The following is a 21,786-nucleotide window of genomic DNA, read 5'->3' as shown; positions in this document are numbered from 1 at the left end:
CTATTCCATAACACTGAGATTGAGGTTTTTAGGTCAAATTGGGATTCTTAAGGTTGTTTTTCACTTTGGACAGTATCCAGGCTGTTTACAGCAGTCATGTTGCTTAGGCTGTCTTTGTGACAGTGGAGGAGGTAAAGTTGAAACTGTTTTTCCGCTTGACAGTAAACTTTAGTGTCCAAAATGACATCAGCAGACTGAAACAGTAGGCTTACCAGGATATACATTAAGTGCATATCGTACAGTATATACAGCAATACTGATATATCTGTGATAGGGCACGGCGGTGTTATTGGCTAACAACTATATCGGTCAGGCTCCAAACAAACATGATTTCTGACATCAGGGGAACAGGAATTATAAAGTATTATGATAAGAAAGAGCACATTCCTAATAGTTTGTTGTTTGTTGGTGCACTGGGTAGCTGATACATCCGCCCGCTCTGTGGGACTACTCTAAAAAAAGGACCTACAAATCTGAAACACAAACAATGCCTAACATTACTTACACCAATTTTCAGATTGACGTCCATGGAGCTAACCCAAATTCATGATCTTATAATCCAACTGTTCAGTCTGCTAAAAAAAAAAAAAGGCTGACACATGGCCTGGATGATGGTGACGTCAGGGCTGGGACCTTTTTGATTGGATTTTTCAGACGGACAGCACGCCTTGGCAGACAAATAATGGTGCAGCCTCTATTCTTCACTAAACAATAGAAATAAACACACTGTTTATTTATCCTCAGATTGGTAAGTGCGCGATGATCAAACTGCATGTAGTATTTTTATGCATCATATGTAAAAACAGAGGACCAAATCAGTGTCAAAAACACTCGAAACATTAAAAAGTCAGTTGCTTTAAGGGCTTTTTATTTCATATTATACATCCTCTTAACGCTCCACATTTGTAGATCTCTTGTTTAAAAACTCTGCTGGCCTGGTTTCAAATGGATTTGCAAACACACCACCTGTGTATTCATTTTCTGGAGCATCCAAAAAATATTCCCAATTCTGACTCCCCTGAGAAAAAACAGAGAAAAACACCGCAGCCTTCAGCGAGAAAATAACTCCGCAATGATAAGAAAAAAAAACCTGCTCTCACTGTCCAAGTTTACATTAAGCAACGCTGAAATCCTGCAGACACCAACGAGCAGAAACGCCGATTTGAAAGCGTGAAAACATTTTTGATATGCCACTCGAGACTGCAGCATCAGGAGGAGCCGAGAATCCTTTTTTTTGCATCAGACACACACACGCAGAGCTACCTCTCAGCCTCTGCGAGCCTGTATCTCTAAACTGTTGACCTTACAAATGAGCGCGCTGCATCATTGTGAGAATTGGTGTTTCTGGGCGGTGCAAAGTGGAGTAGAGCACATCAGAGTGCAGGATATATCTGAGCACAGCAGAGCACAGAGAGGCAGGCACATCCGCCGCTGCAGGGATCAAATCTGTACCATCTGACGCTCAAGGATTTATGGGTTTAGTCAAAATTGCTTTTCCCACTGTGGAGATTAAGCACCGTAGGATGTTTTCCACTCAGGCCGTAGAATAGCCAAGTGTAGCCGCTGCTGCTGCTGCTGCTGCTGTTTTTTCCTCCCTCTTATCGGCTCCGGCGCTGGAGAAAGGAATGTCTCAGGAAGGCAGAGTGCTCCAAACCCTGGAGGGGAGTAGATTCTGACTGACAGGAGAGGTCCGTCCTCTGGGGAATGTGAACCATGCAGGTGGATGCTGTTCTTGTGCTCTTCTGTGTTTGGCTCGCGGGCGCAGCTGGGAAGATGGCCCAGTCGAGGGGTCACAAGCTGGAGACCTACAAACAGAGCAGGTAATGTCAAAGGAGTCACAAAAGACAAGCACTGGAGTGCATGTTTTTATCGGAGGCTTAAATTCAGCTTTTGATGCAAAATCGGCATCTTAATTCATGATTATGTTCTTATAGATGTTTTTTTAGGTTTACACGATGTTGTCCAGTGTTTCCTGTGTCACCTGTGCTGCTCCCTCCCCCTCTGAAAACAGACTTATTCAGACGGCAGATTGGAGAGCGGCGAGAGAGGGAGACCTAAATCCCCACATCTATTTATGTACTACTGGCGAATGCTGTGTTCTCTTGCCCCACAACTGCTGCAGGCCAGTTAATGTTTTCCCTGCTGGCAGCAGTTGTAGTCAATGTCATTTCCAGGTGATTATTTAGGCTAATTGCTGCCTCGTTAATGCGTCCATTGGATTAAATGTTTTAGTCGGGACTGAACTAGATCGGGGAATCGTTAAAGCGTCCTCAGTTCTACATATTATTGATGGCATTAATGTGACAGAGGTGATTTAAATAGAAAGGGCTGATTTAAATAGAAAAAAACATTTAGTACTCCAAATAACAAATTCAGTTTGACTAAAGACTTAAGCGTTGTTATGTTTTTATGACTCATGTTAGAAATATAATTCAGTTTGGAGCACAGAATGGGGCGTAAAGACAAGCAGATGTAGGATCACGTAGGTATTTGAGAAGCTGAACAATCACTGCAAATTTGTCAGAAGTGCAAAGTACATAGTCGGTTAATTTGCTCATTATTCTCTTGATTCATCGTTTGGTTTATAAAATGTGTTCAAACAGCGTAAAAACGGTGCCAGCTTACTGTGCCTTGTTCAGTCCAAAACCCAGAGTATTCAGTTAACTGTCATGTAAGTCAAAGAAAAGCAGCAAATGCTCTGATCAGGGGAAGAAATGTTTGCTTTTACACCACAAAACCAGCTTTGACTTAGATTAGAATTGCACATTTTTTTCATTATTTCAGTGATTGAAGCATGAAAGCACTGCTGTCAATGCAAAATTGTCATAATTAATTTGAATGTAAGAGCGTGATCATTTTATTTTTTCCAAGACTTAGTCTTTGCAGTGACTCTGAACACCTGTAGAGAGCAATATCAGGTCTGTGAGCAGAGAAATAACACATCAGGTCTGCATCCAGGGCTGCTGGATCAATCTGCTGATTACTTCCCCGATCAATTAGTTTATCGTTTGGTTGATAAAACAGTCCAAAACTTAAAGGGTCGCTACGTAGTTTTGGAGAGTACGTTCAAACATATTTACAGTATGAATGAGGTAATAATACAAACTGAGTATACAAGCTGTTCTCAGAGTAAAATAAGGTCCCCAGAATACTGTTTGAAGCTAGAAAGGTGGCAGGGTCCGCCACATAAAAACAAAGCTTATTCAGTTTTTTCAGTCATGAAAACAAAGAAAAAAACGTAAAACTTCAGCCAATGAATATCTTTCTCTTCTGATTAAAATTTCTTTCCCAAAACTAGAGATATTTAACTTATGATCACAAAAGACAAATAAAAAAACGGAAAATGTTTTGCTTTAGAAGAAAATAATGTATCATTAATCTGCTGTCTGTAGAGCAACTACTTGATTCATCCTAGTGCAATGTTAAACCTTAAGATGGCCGCATGTGCAGAGAAACAACACTCCAATAAAGAGCCATGAAATGAAAAAGACACATTTTCTGTCAAAAGCCATAAATGACCAGTGTAGATTCAATTCCCTTTTCCAGCATTTACATCTCCAAACACAGCTATCCTCTTGTCAAAATATCAGCGCACAGTTCAACTGTTAGCCCGAGGACCTCAAGTCACAAACTGTCCTTGCATTAATCTCTGGTTAAGATGATAAGATTTTCCCCAAGCAGGCAACGTACAGCGCTGAACGCTTCAAAACGCTATCAGCGGTGAATGATTCGCATCCACTTAAGATATTCAAACAAACCCTGTCAAATCATAATCCCTCTGCCGTTAGATACAGTATCACTTTCCATGCTATAACTGTTGTTATTTATAGATCAGAGGAGATGTCAAACAATCTGCTCACGATCAAGATCCTCATCCATCTGAGTGAGATAAACGTGTTTGATGTTACGTATCTACTAAACTACTGTCGGAGTGCACGACAAGGCAGGGGCGATCTTACTGAAGGGGCAAAGTTAAAGCTGTCTTTTTTAAATCCAAACAATCCTCTATGAAATTACAGTCACTTAACGTGATCATCGCAGCCCTAAGGTGATTGAGATGATCGTGAAGTATGTAAGTAAGAGGAGCACAATCGTAATCATCTGTGGAAAATCTTCAAAAGACAGAAAGCACAAGTGGCTCAAAGCTGCACTGTAATCTCTAAACACCAGTGTCGCCTTGTTATCAAATCTGTGCTTCACTGTTTTGCTTCTTTTTTCCCCCCCCAACTAGTTTAAAGTCCTCTCACATCACTCTTCTCTCTGCTGACAGACGCGGTCTGAGAATACAAATCAAATGTAAATCTATCCTTCCTCTTTGAGCAGAGGGAACATTTCCCTATACTTATGCAGAAGTCGAACTCTTCTTCTCCCCGTTTCTCATCGCTCCCCTCCTCCTCTCTTGAGTGTGAAATTGCAAAAGCGGCTGGATGCTGCTGGCGTGGGTTGTGGGAGTTTTCACTACTTAGATGTTTTTTTCTCCCCCTCGCTGCCTTGAGGAGGAGGAAGAGAACCTTTATGAGGTTTGAAGGATAATTTCAAGTGGTCGCTGGATGAGTTGGTTTTTCTGCTCAATTCTGTTTGTTTTTTTATTGATTTCCCACCTTCTTCTGCTTTATTTTTTTTAACACTCCCACTAAAACATCTAAAGGATAGAGACTGTAAAAGTAACACATCTGAATTAAACGCACCCCACAGCATTATGGGTGCATACTGCTGTGAAAGCCAAAATGCAGTAACTAGCAGCTACTGTGCGTGTTTAGACAAAACTTGAGAGCAGAATCTGACTTGTTATTTTTATTTTGCCATATGTTTTTTTAATATAACACGGAAATGTTTCATTTCTGTGCGGAAGCAGAATTTTAAATGTGCAGTTACCACAAAACACAGCTCAGAACCAAACCGAATGGTCAACTAGGCAGCTAAAGCAAGAGGGACGAATCAATCTGTTATTTTCTAGATTTACTGATGAATTAGTTTGTCACCAAAATGTTGGAAAATGGTGAAAAAGGCCTGTTAAATATTCCCCAGTCCAATGTGACATCTTCAGATGTCTTGTTTAGTCCGAACAACAATCCAAAAAGCCATAGACGTAAAGTTTACTATCACGTATGACAAAGAAAAGCAGATGGATGCCTGTGAAATGACTAAAGCTATTCTTCAGCTATCAAAATAGTTGCAGGTCTCAAGAATACAAACTGTTAAAGTCGGCTAAATCTAAATTTAAAGCTAGTGAGCGACATTTTTAGCACAAACTGATTTGAGACCAGAATCTCACTTGTTGAATTTTATTTTACCATTTATATTAAACACAGAAATGTAAAATTTCCATGAAAACAAAATGCTGAATGTGCAGTGGCCACAAAACAGCAAAAACGAGATCCGATGGAGCCAAATCAAGTTAGCTGGCGTGATAGCCCCAGCTAACCTTTACTAAAGCTACATTTACTTAATCCCTCCCCTCCTAATAATTTTTTTTAACCCTAAAGCAGCAGCTAAATCCACATAAACACGTAAAACTAATGACCTGCTAACAACCTGCTTCCGGCACAAAGCAGAAGTTGGACAGAGTCCCTTTAATTGTGCAAAAAATGCCAAAAGGGTCATGTGGATTGAGTAAAACTACTACTGCTACTGAGAAAATGGACAATGGAAAGTGGAAATAATGCATTTTATTCTGGTCTGTCGGCCTGTGTCATGTTTTTTTTGGAAAGGCTAAGTCTTAAAACACATAGCTACATCCTTTCCATCTGTTACAACCAGACAGCCTGTAAACTTTAACCCCCCTTTTTTTTGTTTTTCGGTAGTGGCTTATCTCTCCATTTTTATGGCGGCATACTTTTATGTGTACAGAATGACTTACAGTATGTGCATAAATCTGGCCCATTAACCCTGATGCAGCTCCTGCTGTGCTGCAATGCATGCAGGCCCGTGGCTGCAGATCAGAAACAGCATCGGGCGATACAGAGCAGTGTGTGCGCAGACAGGCGGCGGTCTGCTGTGTGGCGTAGGCAGGCAGAGAGGGGGATTGGAAAGGCATTTCTGCCAAGAGGATTAGGAACCAGCTGCTGGATGGACGGGGACGAGTAGCACCCATTGCCCATCAGAGCACTGCAGCGACAACCAGAGAGACCCTCTTCTCACTGTTATATTTTGCTCTGTTGTTTTCTGTGTGTGCAGTCCCTTCATCTCTTCCCGCCTCTCTCTCTCTTCCTCTGTGGTATTTCCTAAATGCATGTCTGTGGTTGTCACAGGGATTTGGCCCTGTCTGTCACAGCATGCTCTACTCTAATAATCCATTTTAGGGTTTTTGGAATTCTGCTTTTTTTTTTCTCCCTCCCTCTGTGTCTCTCTCCCTCTCTTTTCTGTCTGTCTGTGCGTGGCCTGAAAAGGCTGCTTAGACACCACAGGCAACCCTCTTGAAAAGTGACACAGGGAAGAGTTGGCTTCTTTAAAGTGGTGGCCGTGGTGCGAAAATGCTCTTGTGCCCTTTCTACGATTTGTGGATCAGATGCGTGTGATGTAACAGGATGTACCACATCTTCTTAGTGAGAAGTGTCGAGACAAAAAGTGCTTAATAACTGTTCCTACTTTAAACGCGTGTAGATTTAGTCTTGAAAATGACAACCATTATCTTCAAATTAAAAGCTGCAGCTGACATATTTTCATTGTGGGTCCTATTTTCTCAGTCAATCAGTTAATCTTTTAGTCTATTAAATCTCAGAAAATACTGAACAATGCCTAATTTGATTTCACAGAGCCCATGGTGAGATTGTAATTGCTTGTTTTTTCTAACGAAACAGCCAAAATCCCAGAGATATCGTGTAGCTGCAGTCAGCGTGTGTTCGGCTTTTTTGTTTCAGAAAATGACTTAATTGATTGATTATTGCTGGGTTTTCTATTAATTGCACGGGTCATTAAGATACGGATTGACATTTAGTCAAAATAAATTTAGAGCTGCTGCTATGTGTGACAGATGCTCTAATTTATTAATTGCTGTTGTTAACCATCAGGTCACGAAGAGAGACCAGAATGGATGGGGGTGGAGGTCACAAATCCGGAAGGTGAGTGGATTTTTTTTTTTATAAATCTTAATGAATTCATTAAAACATTATCACAGTAATCAGGATTATTAGTCTCACATCTTCCTTTTCTTGTTTCACAGCCCAATTTACAAACGAAGTCCAGACATGACAAAATCTCCGATGACAAAATCTGAGCAGCTCCTGAGAATAGACGACCACGATTTCACCATGAGGCCGGCGTTCGGAGGTCAGGAGTGTTTAAATGAACTGTGTTTTATTTATGTTGCTCAGACATGCCTGGTGCACGATTGCAGCTTGGATGCGTTCGACGATGCATGTATGTCAAGTCGGATAAGATCCTCACGCAGTGATCATTGGTTTGTCCTATAAGCATTAAGCTCTTGGAGATCTTAATGACACCGTCCATGCAAGCTGTGCTGGAGTTTCCAATTGCAGCTCAGTAGTGTTAATACTCGTCTTTTGCTTTACTGTACATTGGAGGGATTTGATGTCATCTTTGTGCACTGTAGGATTATGCTGAGAAAAAGGCTTTTGTTTTACAAGAAGATGGTAATGAAATATATACATTCCTAATCCCTTTAGCTGTCTTTATCTATCTATTTGTCTTTTAAGGCAAATAACCACAAACGCAATGCCGTGTTCAACTACAAAAACAGCCACGAGGGCTTTTAGTTCAAGGAGAGAAACACGTGCTGTTTTTCACTTTTAATCACACGACAATCTGCTGCTGAAAACGCACCAAGTGACCTTCGCAGCCTCCTTTTGCTGCGTCCATTTTTCCGGCAGCTGGATGTGGAAAACAGAGCTGGATTCCATCCACAGCTGCATCAACTTACCGTGACCTAATTGTATTTGTGTACTATCGGTGGATGATGATGCAGAGTAGGAAGCCTGAAAAAGGTCAAAACTAGAATCCCAGCCAGGCCGGCACAGTCGTGATGCAAGCAGCTGCTCTGTATTTTTGTGATTCATTGTTTTGTTTTTTGCTCTTTTGAAACGTGATTTCCAAAGCAAAAAGCTTCCGTCTCTCTAATGGTCGTGATGACTCTTCTACTCACTCCATTTTCTTTCAGGTCCTCCAATTCCTGTTGGAGTAGATGTTCAGGTTGAAAGTCTGGACACCATCTCCGAGGTGGATATGGTAAGTATGAAGTAGACTTTTATAAGGCTCTGCATGAAAGTAAGAAATTCCTGAATCAGTCCCAAAAGTTAACAGGGTCTATTGTGGGCTGAGATCCATCCTCCATCCAAGTTTCATGGAAATATGTTCAGTAGTTTTTGTGTAATTCTGCTCACAAACCAACCAATAAACAAACAGCAGGTAATAATATATCAATAAGGGGGATTTTTTACTGCACAAACACAACTTTTATGTAGCTGATAAACATCTGAGTACTTCCTCCACCACTGTACCACGCTTTCTCTTCCTCCTGTAGGACTTCACCATGACCCTGTACCTGCGTCACTACTGGAAGGACGAGCGGCTGTCGTTCCCGAGCACCAATAACCAGAGCATGACCTTCGACAGCCGCCTGGTGAAGAAGATCTGGGTTCCTGACATGTTCTTCGTCCACTCCAAGCGCTCTTTTATCCACGACACCACAACTGATAACGTCATGCTGAGGGTTTACCCCGACGGCAACGTCCTCTACAGTCTCAGGTAAACACATTGGCACGAGCCTGTGTACACTTAACTAAGCCAAAAAACAGTTAAACAGTAAAAATAATGTTAAAGATCACAATAAAAAAAAACTTTTTACAAGAGAGACATGCCACACACTGAGAAACAAGGCGGCACCACTTGAAAAGATGACACAGCGGTCAGTAGAAATACTCAGGTCGGATTGATAATACATTTTGTGGAATAACACTTCAACATCATTTGATGATTGTAATCAGTGTCGCAGACGAGTGTGTGAAAGTTCATCAGAAGAGGAAAGAGGCCAAAAGCTTGTGATTTTTGTCAGTTCACCGCAGGGACTTTTCAACAATTAATTAATCAGGCCTGTCATCTCAACGGCCATTTATTTTTCGTTCTCCAACACAAAGTTGCACAACTAAATGCACGTTTTCGTCCCTTTATGCTCCGCAAATGTATGTAACTCTTATGGTGGCGTGCAGAGGACGAGTTGAACAGCTGCTCTGTATTCTGGTGGTACGAAGACGGATATTTCCGGTGGATAATGTCTTTTAATATCCTTTGGGCTCCATGCAGACACCTGACCTCACAGATATCTCTGTTGCTCAGTAGATGGGTACCAATGACGATCTGCACAATTTAAACACCCTCTGCTTTATGAACAAATTAATATTTACAAAGACAGTGAGGGATCAAGCTGTTGGATTGGAAATTGCGGGGAAAGCAGCAACAACAGGAAAAAAATATTTTCCTTTGTTTTGCTTTGGTTGACTAATGAATCAGCATATACACAAAAATGTGTCGTTGAGATAATTACAGTGTGTGTTTTTGTTCATGTCACTGTTTTTCCCCCTGCAGGGTCACTGTCACTGCCATGTGCAACATGGACCTCAGCCGCTTCCCTCTGGACACCCAAACCTGTTCGCTGGAGATTGAGAGCTGTGAGTGGATTTAGTAAAAATGTGAACAAATAATTCAGTTAGACAACATGCTTATTCATCCTTTCATCGGACATTATGGTGTTGTTGAGCCACTTTCGTATGAATATTCATGGCCTTGATTAGACTTTTCCTTTACTCAACAATCAGCTACCCTTGTCGTGCGTTTATGAACAGCTTGGACAAATCCCGCTGATTGTACCTTTAAGTTTTATAGGCTTTGAATTATATTAATATGATGTGAGGTTCAGGTAGCTTTGCACGGAAAGGGCCGCTAACATATAAGAAAACAAAGACAACGTTTACTGTCCAGGTTGGAGCGGTATTAACTGACCACATTCGTACTCCTTTTTCACCTCCATTTTGGATTCTATATGATCTTTACTCCTCAGGCTCAAATGTCAAGTTGCTCACCAGTTGTCTCATGAACTCTCAGATACAACATGCCATGAATGTTTTAGCGCATTGATGCTTCCAACAGAATACATTGCATTCATGTGAAGACCTTCTCCTCTAGCATCATCCTCTCAGCTCCTCTACCAGTGAAGGACTCACAAAATCAGAGGACTTGCTGTAGGATTGAAGTCTTGTCTTGTTAAATCTTCTTTGTCACACATTTTGTTCACTTTAACTTAATTTACTTCTACGTCTTTCCCCTCCAGATGCGTACACAGATGATGACCTGATGTTGCACTGGAAGAAAGGCAATGAATCCCTGAACACTGATGACAGAATATCCCTGTCCCAGTTCCTCATCCAGAAGTTTCACACTACTGCCAAGCTGGCTTTCTACAGCAGCACAGGTGCTGTAATCCACAACACACACTTGTAATATATTCAGGATTCAAGATTCAGTATTCATGTACTGCCTTATTATAGGAGATGTTCTGGTCTGAATATATGTTGGAGTCTTTAACCCGGTTGAACAGAGGGCTGGCTGACTTGAGAGGAGTCTTTTAAAATTGTAGAACCGTGCCCCTGAATGTAGATATGGTACTGTGTAATTCAGAACTGGGTTGGAGTTCACAGCCAATTATTTTTGAAGCCGTGTGCACGACTCTGTCTGTCAGGGTTTTTTTCTCGTGGGCTGCAGAATTTCTATACCACACACTTAATGAGAAAGTGAGCACACTTTTTATTGCTGCACATTGCAAAGTTTGAACCCAGCTAATTTTCTTAGGAAGAATAGTCTTTGGGGAGCTCTTTTCTCACTGGTGGTGGAGTTGTTGATGACCTTTTTTATAAAACGGACTAATTTTGTTCTTAAGTATGACGCAGGAAACCATGTGTAGTTATTTATACAACCCTACTTTCACGACCATCACTGTGATCTCATCATCAACGTTTGATGTTCTTTTGTGGCCCATGGGGACTCCTGACTAAAGTGGCATTATAGACGGGGGAAATGGCAAGGCAGGTGCCGTCAATTTAAGATGATCCGAGATTTAAATAACACAGGTGCTTAAATTACACATGGGTTTCTCAGAGCCTGCTTGAGCAAGGTTTTATATGCTCAGCACCTGCTATGAATCGACCTAAACCTCTTTTACCCTGCTGTTTAGTCCTTAAATCAACACCTTAGGACTGTCAAAAGAAAAATATATGCATAAATATTCTCTACTATATCCTAAATAGGCCCTTAACGGCCATGGGCAATAGTCTTTATGTTCTTTATGTCATTCACAGCATAACAATTTTTGGCTTAAGAGATAATGACATCATTTATCATGAGAAAACGACTTGATGAGCTTCATTAGAGAGTACCATTACATACACACACTGCCTTGTGTGGTGGGTTTTAAGAGTCTCAAAGCAAACCATCTGCCATTTGAATGTTTTACCTATTGATTTGATCTGAGGATGTTTACATCATGAATAAATCATAATTATAAATAATGAACTTGTGATCTCGACTTTAAAATAATTCTTGAACCTATGGCTGTCAGGGGCTTTTGCATTATCCACTATAATCCTGACATTTCCCAAATATGTTTGAAAACACATGTATAAAATTTTAACCCAAACCCAAGACACCATATTTATATTTCACGAAATCTATTCTCAGACGCCTGATTGCATCGTTTCAAGGGTGAAAGGGTTAGGTACACCGACAGATGTGATCTTAACACTAAGTTCAAGTTTATATCTAAAACATCTTTAGCGTGAGAAGCTCTTTTTGATGTCTGTAGAAGTGCACCTCAACTTCTTTAGTTTTGTTGATTTTCCAGATTATTTTTGTCATACCAGTCTACAGGATAAGTGTCATCATTACAGGAAATCAGTCCCACCAGTGTTGTATCTTTGTCATCTTCACTGAGTCAGCGTGTGAAATACAGTCATCTGCACATAATGAGTAGCGCAGAAGTGAGAGGACACGTCTCAGAGGTCAACGGGTTTGAAAATCTATTATTAATTTTGTAAAACTGTGTTTGAAGTCCAGGACCCAGAGACACAGACTGATGGAAACCTAGCTGCAGAAGTTTGTTATAAAGCCGAAACTGAGTTGATTATGCAAATGGACCAAATGTGAGCATCGAGCATGTAATAACTAGATCACAAAGAATTACAGCTTCAATGCGTCTCATTTTACTTCATAAGCCTTTTCCAGCTAAAGGATCGACTATTCCTTACATGAAATCGATGTCCCTTGAACGTCACACCAAGTAGAGCTGTACTAATATTTAATCCTTACTGCGAAATGAAATGAATCTAACTACTGCCCACCACTTGTGTGTGCTGCTGGAGAGCCACTGTGAAAGCTGTGCAGCCTTCTTATTACCACACATCACCTTCTAGCTCGGAAGAGCAACCTGAAGCATAAAAGGGATTTTGTGTCCTATCTATTGCTGCCACAATAGCTGCGACCCCTGCTATGAGCATGTGTGTGGTGCATCAGTAGCTAACATGTGACGATGTGTGTGTAACGGTGATATGTCTCTTCCATAGGCTGGTACAATCGTTTGTACATCCACTTCACCCTGCGGCGCCACATCTTCTTCTTCCTGCTGCAGACCTACTTCCCTGCCACTCTGATGGTCATGCTGTCCTGGGTGTCGTTTTGGATCGACCGCAGGGCCGTCCCTGCCAGGGTACCACTCGGTAGGATGGAGGCTCATTTTCAGAGCTCAGCCTAAGCAATTGAGCTCTACTAAAAGATCATTTGGTTTGAGAAATGAAGGAGTATGCAGGGGAAATAAGTAGCGTCATGTAGGATATGGAGGACTGAAACTGCCAACATAAAAAATAAATAAAGTAATGAATAAATTACTCAATAAATACATTAATATGCTGTATTTAACTTTTTATTAATTCAATTATGTATTTACTTTTCAATTTAATTTATTAATTTATTCACTTTTAAATGTATTTATTTACTCATTTATTTCTGTATTTATTTCTTCATTCTTTTGCTTTTGCATTTTTCCGCCTATTTATTTCTACAAACTTGATCACAAACTCATACATTTTTGTATTTTCCTTTGCCATTGAGGGGGCTGTCAATCAAAGTGTGTCATTGGGTCAACTTTTCACCCATTGGTTGATCGTCAACCACACTGGTATCTGGCAAAATTATGGGAAATATTCGTATTTGTTTAATGAAAAAAAATGGATACCAGTCTTTACGGTAAATGTGACACTATAGCTAGAAGCCAGTTAGCTTATCTTAGCATAATGTCTGGAAACAGACAGAAAAACCTGGTGTGTTTTTTGTGCTTTTCTATCTGTTAAACATAGTGTGAAAAAAGTGTCTCATGTTCCCTTTCTGTGCTTTATAGCGTTTGGTTTTAGCGTCCCAACCCAGTGATACCTAAAATAAAAGCTCTGCTGCAACTAATGTGTTTGTGTGTTTTTACTCCAGGCATCACCACAGTGTTGACCATGTCCACCATCATCACAGGGGTCAACGCCTCCATGCCGCGGGTCTCCTACATCAAGGCAGTGGACATTTACCTCTGGGTTAGTTTTGTCTTTGTCTTCCTGTCGGTGATAGAGTACGCGGCGGTCAACTACCTCTCCACCGTCCAAGAGAGGAAAGAGAGGAAACTAAGGGAGAGAGTAAGTGTTTTTTTTCATCTGATCTTCCTCTGGAGCTATTAGGTGTTGATCTTTTAATGATTTACAAGCAGTGTCTGCAATAACGAGCGTCTTCTTCGCAAAAACTAGAGCTACACAACATTTAGTTGGATTCTGGCCCTTTAAAAGTAAACAGCATTATTCTTTTTGAGTGTTTCTTCTTCATACAGGGAGTAAATAATGCATGTGTGAGTGGCTCATTCCTCCTTTTTTTGTTTTGCAAGAAAAGTTAAAGAGGCAAATGTTGCTCTGATGTTTTTCATGAATTATTAATTGAAATAGTTGGACTGCGCAACAAATATGTTTCTTGTTAGATGCTGTTTTTCCCTGGATTCCCCTCACCACAAACTGTATATACTGGAGCCATGCAGAGGACATCGTAACCTTTACATTTATAATAGTTTAACCCTTTAAAAACTACTCCACGACATGCTGTATCTGCCGTGCATAGTACCTGGAGTACTTTTCTAACAGGGCGACCTTTTTAGATAGATAGTGTATACATCCAGCAGGTGCAGGTACAGGTGCCAGGCAAAAAGCAGCAACAACAATTTTTGAAATTGGTATAATCTGGAGCAACATTGTTGAAGCTAGCAGCCACAAAAAAAAGTCTGCAGCGTAATCCCTGCAGGAATTGTCTGACAGGCTCAGATTGTTATTGTCAGTGTCTGACAACATAATGGAAAGGATCCCTACAGAGATAGACCTTTCTGTTTAAGAGTAATGTCATTTTCTTTTCACCAGAAACAGCTGCTGTATCGCTCTTGTGAAATCCACCAGGCTCTATTTACAGAAATAGTCATTTAAGCATCGTAAAGCACTCTGCATTTAAATTCTTTAAGAGAACATCTTTCCACTGTTCCAACAATCACAAGTCTCGTTTGTCTTTGATTTACGACTTCAGATGTGAAAATATCAGAGGAGAGAGGAGCGAGACAGAGGGCGGAGACGTCAGAGAAGCAGCAGGGAAAAACAGTGTGTGGAGCCAGAATATTTTCACATCTAATGCAGTGAATAAAAAGTTTAGCAAAGTTAGTGACTGTTTGAGCAGTGGAAAGACAAACCAAGATGGTGTTGGTGTTATTTATTTCTTTTTTCTGTCGAGTTCGAATGAAGTGTGTTTTACATCGTTAAATTACTGTTTCTGTAAATGGAGTCTGGTGGCCTTGGCGAGCAGCTGTTTCTAGGATCTTATTCTTTATCAAAAAAGCCTAGCTCTGTTGGGATCCTTGTCAGACACCCTGAGAATAACAATCTGAGCCTTTCAGTGGCAAAAACAAGAACTTTCTGTGGATTTAATTCTTGATGCTTTGATGCTGCGCAATTACCCAAAGGGATTACATCGCAGTCTGTTTGATGGCTGCAGCGGGACCAGTTTTTAAAAAATGTTGTCCCCATTTGTCACTTAGAGACATAAACTCAGACACAAAATTACATGTTCACGTTCATGTAGATTTCCAATGCACAAGCCGTCTGTTCAACTGCTACATACAAGTAGTGTCACACATGTGGAACAGTGGGTGGTAAAAGGTTGAAGGTCAAATAAAAATCATCATTATTTTAAAAAAAAAGATAATCTAAAATCAAACCCAAAGCTATGAAGTTTATTTAATTTTCCAGCTCTCTATGGGCTGATTAAAATGTCCTAAAAGCTGCAAATAAGAAGTACTTTTTCATTAAGAGCAAGAAAGGAGACAGACACATGAATAGCTCTTTTATAAGTCAACACAGGACACCGCTGACCTGATTTTACATGAAAGTATTTTACACATTTAAATATGCCTAAACTGGTAGAAACATGAATTAAAAATTTATACCCATTTCCAATAAACACATAAATATTTTCTAAATTGGCTCTCTTTACGCTCTCGGGGCTTTGGAAAATTATTTCTGGGACTACAGCTTGTGTACTATACTGCTATTCTTCATCTGCCAAATGCTGCAGCATATGGAGCCAAATTGCCCACGTACCCCGAGGAACATTTCCAGCACAAACATCCGTCTATTAATGTTTCACGCCAAAGCTATTAAATGCCCTCAGTGTGCAAAAAGAATAAACATTAACAAAAAAAAACGAATGTATTGATGTTTTAGTTTGTTGGATGACTTTACAGAATGTGGCGTTTACAATAAGCAGAGTTCAATGTGACTTTTTGTCTCCTTTCTAGCTGCCGTGTACATGCGGCATCGGCAACCCTGACGACATGATGATCGACCCCCAGATCACTGGCTACGGGTCTATGGATATAAACACCACAGGGAATTATGGGATGCCAGAGAACGGCGGCCGCCAGGAGCGAATGCTGGCCCAGGTGGCACTGAATGACCCGCAGCTCACAGGCCAGGTGAAGCCAACCAGAGGCTACGTGAACATTTGGATAGACACCCACGCCATAGACAAGTACTCGAGGGTAGTGTTTCCTGGAGCGTACATCCTCTTTAACATCATCTACTGGTCCATCTACTCATAACCCCGGGATGCAGAAGTAGATCCTCTGTGCGAGTCGCGACTCATTTGTTCAAGAGCAGGAAAATAACATCACATTTGATGCTTTTCAGACAGACAAACTGCTCATAAGATGCATGGGGACCATTGACAGATTGGGGACCATTGCCTTCTTGACCCAGCCACTTAAAACTGAAGAGTTTAAAAATGACAAACAGGACAGTCATCGTCGCTGGCTTCGTCACTCCATCAGATCTATGTGGTTTCATTTTGTAACTGTTGTGCTGTTGATGGAAAGACGTTTGGGTATCGATGTCGTCTGAGGAGGCACTGCACAGAGAAGAGATGCACAAACGTGGACCTGTGCAATTGTGCAGCTGAACTCAGCTACGTTTCAGTTCTTGATGCAGTGAATCTCTGACCACATTTTCAAAAAAAAAATGGATTTCTGACATTGCCAACGTACGGACAGATTTCTTCTCTTTTGCTCATGAACTATACTTGACAATCAGTGATTAATAAAAAAAAAAAACTTGTAAGGAATAGTTCCACTTCTTTGCTTTCTGGTGGAAAGTTAGATGAGAAAATTGACACCACTCTGATATCTGTCTGTTTCATATAAAGCTGTCTACTAGCCAGAAGGCAGTTAGCTTAGCACAAAAGCTTCACTTTTTGTGTGGACAAAACAAACTAGATACAACACGTTAATTGGGGAGCTTTAGAGCAGCTGGTACATTGATTCCTGTTTCCCCGTGTCCCATCTTTGTGCTAAGCTAAGCTAACCGCCTCCCGGCTGTGGCTACATATCTGGTCAGTCATGTCAGAGTGGTATCAGTCTTCTTATCTGACTCCTGGTGAGAAAGCCGTTGTCATCTCTCTATGTGTGGAGCTATTCCTCTAAAAACCTGATAATCAGATTATTCTTATTCTTTTTCTTTTGCAGCACGTTATTATGATTCAGTATTTTCTTGTGATCTTTGTATCAATGCCATTATTTTTGCTGTCAAGCTATTTCCTGCATTGCATTTGTGTGATTTGATAAAGTTTAAACAATGCAGTCTATTAAAATCACAAATGTAAAAAAAATATATGTTTAGTAAATCCCAGACACTGATTATGGTATTGACTTTTTTTTTATTAAACGTCCTTATTTCTTCTTTTTTAATACAACTGAAGCTCATCCCTTCTGTTTGGTGTTGTGAGGCTTTGAGGTTCACTGTGACCTGTTAGTTGCTAGTTTTATTGTCTTTTTCAGCTTGAAACAACTCTACTTTGCTCGGCAGAAGATATATTTAAAATATCTTTTGGTGGTTTATGACAATTTAATGACCAAGCACACAGATATTAAGTTAAACTCTGGAAAAATGTTATATATGGCAAAATGTTGAATAAATGTTTTGTTTTTCTGAGAATGTGAAAATGATTTAAGCAGAGCTACAGAGCTAAACAACATGTAATACACTTAGTTTGTACAAATGGCAGTGGAATGAGATGCATGGCTGATTATTGCTTTTTTTCTGAATATTGCTTCTGCAGATGACATTAAAATCAACAACAAAACACAAACAGACACTTCATGTCAGTTGAAGCATTTGGGGACATTTTTCTGGTACGACCCCTAAAGTCAAATTATCTATCCTCCTTCCCGCTCACTTATACAGTATATTTAAACAGAGCTGGAGGATGAGCTTTCACAGTTATTAGACATTGGATTGCTACCAGCTGCTTCTCTTCTATCTCTGGCACAGGTCTGATTGCTGATGCTTTTTCATACCAAATCATATAAACTGCATATTCTGTAACACCATTAACTGCTCACATGTGATGTAAAGGGAGATGTGTATTACATTAAGCCCATTTTTAACCATTGCTCTGCTTCCTTAAATCAAAAGTGTGGATTATGTGGAAGAATGTTTCTGTATTCTTTTGACTTTGGTTTTTATCCAAATAACGGGCGCGGTGACAATTCAGACTTTGTGCACGATCACCTTTCAAAAACATGAACAAAGGCTTCACTGCAGCAGAAAGACATGAAAGGGATAAAGCATCAAAAAGATGTCAGGGACATGAATTTTCCAGCACATCTGTGACCTCCCAAGGGAATCCAAGTCTTTAATCGACCTGTGTGCGCTTGTGAAAGCATGCCCAGAGATCTGAATGAGTGAAGAGACGAATGAAAATTCAAAGCAATGCCACTTCCTGCCCAGGTCTTGTAATTGGGCCTTTTGATATAAAGATTGCAAAGATTTTAGGGCAGTTGAAAGGGTGAGACATCGCACCACACACAATGACTACCTCCATCATCATCAGTTAAGTCTAAAAACAAAACTACGACAGTCACGCCAGCAACTCAGAGTGACGGCAGTGTGGTGCTTTAAGGTGAATGCTAACACTTGCTCATTAGGCAAGGCAGGCAAGGCAAGGCAAGGCAAGGCAAGGCAAGTTTATTTGTATAGCACAATTCAGACACAGGGCAACTCAAAGTGCTTTACAGGCGCATACAATTACAGTAAAACATTTAAGATACATTAAAACAAAACATTAAAACAAGTTGAGAAATAGACATTTAAACAAAACATTAAAACAAGTTAAGAAATAGACATTAAAACAAAACATTAAAACAAGTTAAGAAATAGGAAAACAAAAGTCACAGAGAAAAAATAAAAGTCACAGTGCAGTTCAAAGACTTAAAATTGCTTCAGTGAAAGGCTGTGGCAAACAGAAAGGTCTTCAGCCTTGATTTAAAAGAGGTGAGAGTTGGAGCAGACCTGCAGTTTTCTGGGAGTTTGTTCCAGATGTGTGGCGCATAGTAACTGAACGCTGCTTCTCCATGTCTAGTTTTGACTCTAGGGACTGAAAGCAGACCTGAGCCTGATGACCTCAGAGGTCTGGATGGTTCATAACGTGGCAGCAGATCAGAAATGTATTTTGGCCCGAAACCATTCAGTGCTTTATAAACCAACAACAGGATTTTGAAATCTATTCTTTGACTGACAGGAAGCCAGTGTAAAGATCTGAGAACTGGAGTGATGTGATCTACTTTTTTGGTTCTTGTTAGGACTCGAGCAGCAGCGTTCTGAATCAGCTGCAGCTGTCTGATGGATTTTTTAGAGAGTCCTGTAAAGACACCGTTACAGTAGTCGAGTCTGCTGAAGATAAATGCATGGATAAGTTTTTCTAAATCCTGCTGAGACATAAGTCCTTTTATCCTGGATATATTTTTAAGATGATAGTAGGCCGACTTTGTAATTGACTTAATGTGGCTGCTGAAGTTCAGGTCTGAGTCCATTATTACACCGAGGTTTCTGGCTTGGTTTGCAGTTTTCAACATTATAGATTGAAGCTGAGCAGAGACTGTGAGTCGTTCTTCCTTGGCTCCAAAAACAATTATTTCAGTCTTATCTTTGTTTAACTGAAGAAAACTCTGACACATCCAATCATTGATTTGTTCAATGCATCTACTTAGCGTTTGTATGGGATTGTAGTCCCCTGGTGAGATGGTTATGTAAATTTGTGTGTCATCTGCATAACTATGGTAACATATTTTGTTGTTTTCCATTATCTGAGCTAGAGGAAGCATGTAAATGTTGAACAGTAGAGGCCCCAGAATGGAGCCCTGGGGTACTCCGCTTGTCATTTTCATCCTTTCAGATGTGTAATTACCAATAGACACAAAGTAGTCTCTATCATTTAGATAGGATTTAAACCAGTTTAGTGCTGTACCAGAAAGTCCCACCCAGTTTTCCAGTCGGTCCAGTAGTATGTTGTGGTCGACTGTGTCAAACGCAGCACTGAGATCCAGTAATACTAAGACTGAAATTTTGCCATTGTCTGTGTTTAAATGAATGTCATTGAGGACCTTGACTAGAGCAGTCTCAGTGCTATGATGTGGTCGAAATCCTGATTGGAAGACATCAAAACAGCCATTTACTATTAAGTAATTGTTCAGCTGTTGAAAAACAGCTTTTTCAATGATTTTACTTAAAATTGGGAGGTTCGATATGGGCCTGTAATTATTCATTACTGATGTGTCTAGATTGTTCTTCTTCAGGAGTGGTTTAATAACTGCAGTTTTCATGGCTTGGGGGAAGACGCCTGAAAGTAGAGACATGTTGACAATCTGTAGCAGATCTGGAGTCATGCAGTCTGAAACTTTTTTGAAGAACCCTGCTGGTAAAATATCAAGGCAGCATGAGGAAGATTTCAAATGTTGTATTATCTCTTGCAGGTTTTTGTCATTGATTTGGTCAAATTGTGTCATGGTGTTAGAGTTGGTTTTCGGTGGACACATGGATAACACGCCTCCTGTACTAGGTACGGTGGCACAGACCGCTTGTCTAATTTTCTGAATTTTGTCAGTGAAGAAGGATGCAAATTCATTACAGGCCCTGGTAGATAGATGTTCAGAGGCTACTGGCACAGGAGGGTTTGTTAGCCTGTCGACAGTAGCAAACAGGGCACGTGCATTATTATTGTTTTTGGTGATAATGTCTGAAAAGAAGGACTGCCTTGACTTTTTCAGTTCTAAATTAAAAATGTAAAGTCTCTCTTTATAAATGTCAAAATGAACTTGGAGCATAGTTTTGCGCCACCTGCGCTCTGCCTTTCGGCATTCCTTTTTTTCCATTTTGACAAGCGTGGCATTTCTCCAAGGAGATTTTTTCTTACCAGAGACCACCTTCACTTTAGTGGGTGCAATGGCATCAATAACATTTGTAACTTTAGAACTGAAGTGATCTACAAGGTCATTGACGGAGAACCTGGAGAGGGGAGGTGTGGAGGAGAAAGCCTCAATGAATATGTCACTGGTGTTTTCAGTGATGTAACGCTTTGAGACGACCTCAGTTTGAACATTTGTGTACACACATATATCACTCTCAAAGAGAACACAGTAATGATCGGAGAGAGCAACATCAGATACCAGAACCTTAGGAATGTTCAGACCCTTGGAGATAACCAAGTCTAGGATGTGGCCCCTGTTGTGTGTGGGCTGCATCACATGCTGAGTGAGTCCAAAGTTATCAAGGACACGACACAGTTCTTTAGTCCATCTGTCCTCAGGTTTGTCGACATGGATGTTAAAGTCACCAACAATTAACACACAATCAAAGTCAGTGCAGATAAGAGACAGTAACTCAACAAGGTCATCAAAAAAATCTGTACAGTATTTAGGTGGCCTGTAGATGTTTAGAAATATAGCCCGAGAAGATGAGTTTAACTGAAGAGCCACATATTCAAAAGAAGTAAAATTTCCATAAAACATTTGCTTGCATTTGAGTAACTCATTGAACAGAATACTAACACCTCCTCCTTTTTTATGCTTTCTAGTCTCACTTATGAAAGAGAAGTTTGGAGGGCTTGATTCAATGTGAACAGCTGCACTGTTGTCTTGGTCTAACCAGGTTTCAGTTAAAAACATAAAATTAAGATTGTGTTTGATGATAAAATCATGTATTAAAAAAGATTTTCCTGCCAGAGACCTGATGTTTAATAAAGCTAAATTAAAAGAGTCAAAACCAGCTGTGCAATCTTTTGTGACAGTTTGTGGCTGACGAGGAATGGGAGCTAAATTTAATAGATTGGCAGATTTATTAAGGCACTTCCTGTGTCTCAGCAAATTCACCATTTTTCTATTACCTGTAAACA

At 40.3% G+C, this 21,786-nt stretch overlaps 1 protein-coding gene across 1 annotated transcript; it reads left to right on the top strand.

The window, feature by feature from the left end:
• The first annotated feature begins 1,103 nt into the window (after window positions 1-1,103).
• Window positions 1,104-17,552, top strand: LOC311273972 (gamma-aminobutyric acid receptor subunit rho-1). The gene is made up of 10 exons (XM_084381330.1): window positions 1,104-1,820; window positions 7,011-7,061; window positions 7,163-7,269; window positions 8,117-8,184; window positions 8,480-8,703; window positions 9,541-9,623; window positions 10,283-10,423; window positions 12,567-12,719; window positions 13,480-13,676; window positions 15,863-17,552. Exons 1-10 carry the CDS (start codon window positions 1,714-1,716, stop codon window positions 16,163-16,165), a joined length of 1,434 nt encoding a protein of 477 aa, XP_084237456.1. The 5' UTR covers window positions 1,104-1,713; the 3' UTR covers window positions 16,166-17,552.
• The last annotated feature ends 4,234 nt before the right edge of the window (window positions 17,553-21,786 follow it).

Source organism: Pagrus pagrus, assembly GCF_965226575.1.
Source record: "Pagrus pagrus genome assembly, chromosome: 18".
In the NCBI taxonomy this organism is placed as follows: domain Eukaryota; kingdom Metazoa; phylum Chordata; class Actinopteri; order Spariformes; family Sparidae; genus Pagrus; species Pagrus pagrus.
This window is presented reverse-complemented; position numbering and strand designations above follow the sequence as displayed.

Bases quoted from the DNA above. Each gene is read 5' to 3' on its own strand.
- LOC311273972 (XM_084381330.1), top strand. From the start codon at position 1,714: ATGCAGGTGGATGCTGTTCTTGTGCTCTTCTGTGTTTGGCTCGCGGGC. The intron at 7,062-7,162 runs GTGAGTGGATTT...CTTGTTTCACAG, and splicing joins GGAGGTCACAAATCCGGAAG to CCCAATTTACAAACGAAGTC. The intron at 9,624-10,282 runs GTGAGTGGATTT...TTTCCCCTCCAG, and splicing joins TTCGCTGGAGATTGAGAGCT to ATGCGTACACAGATGATGAC.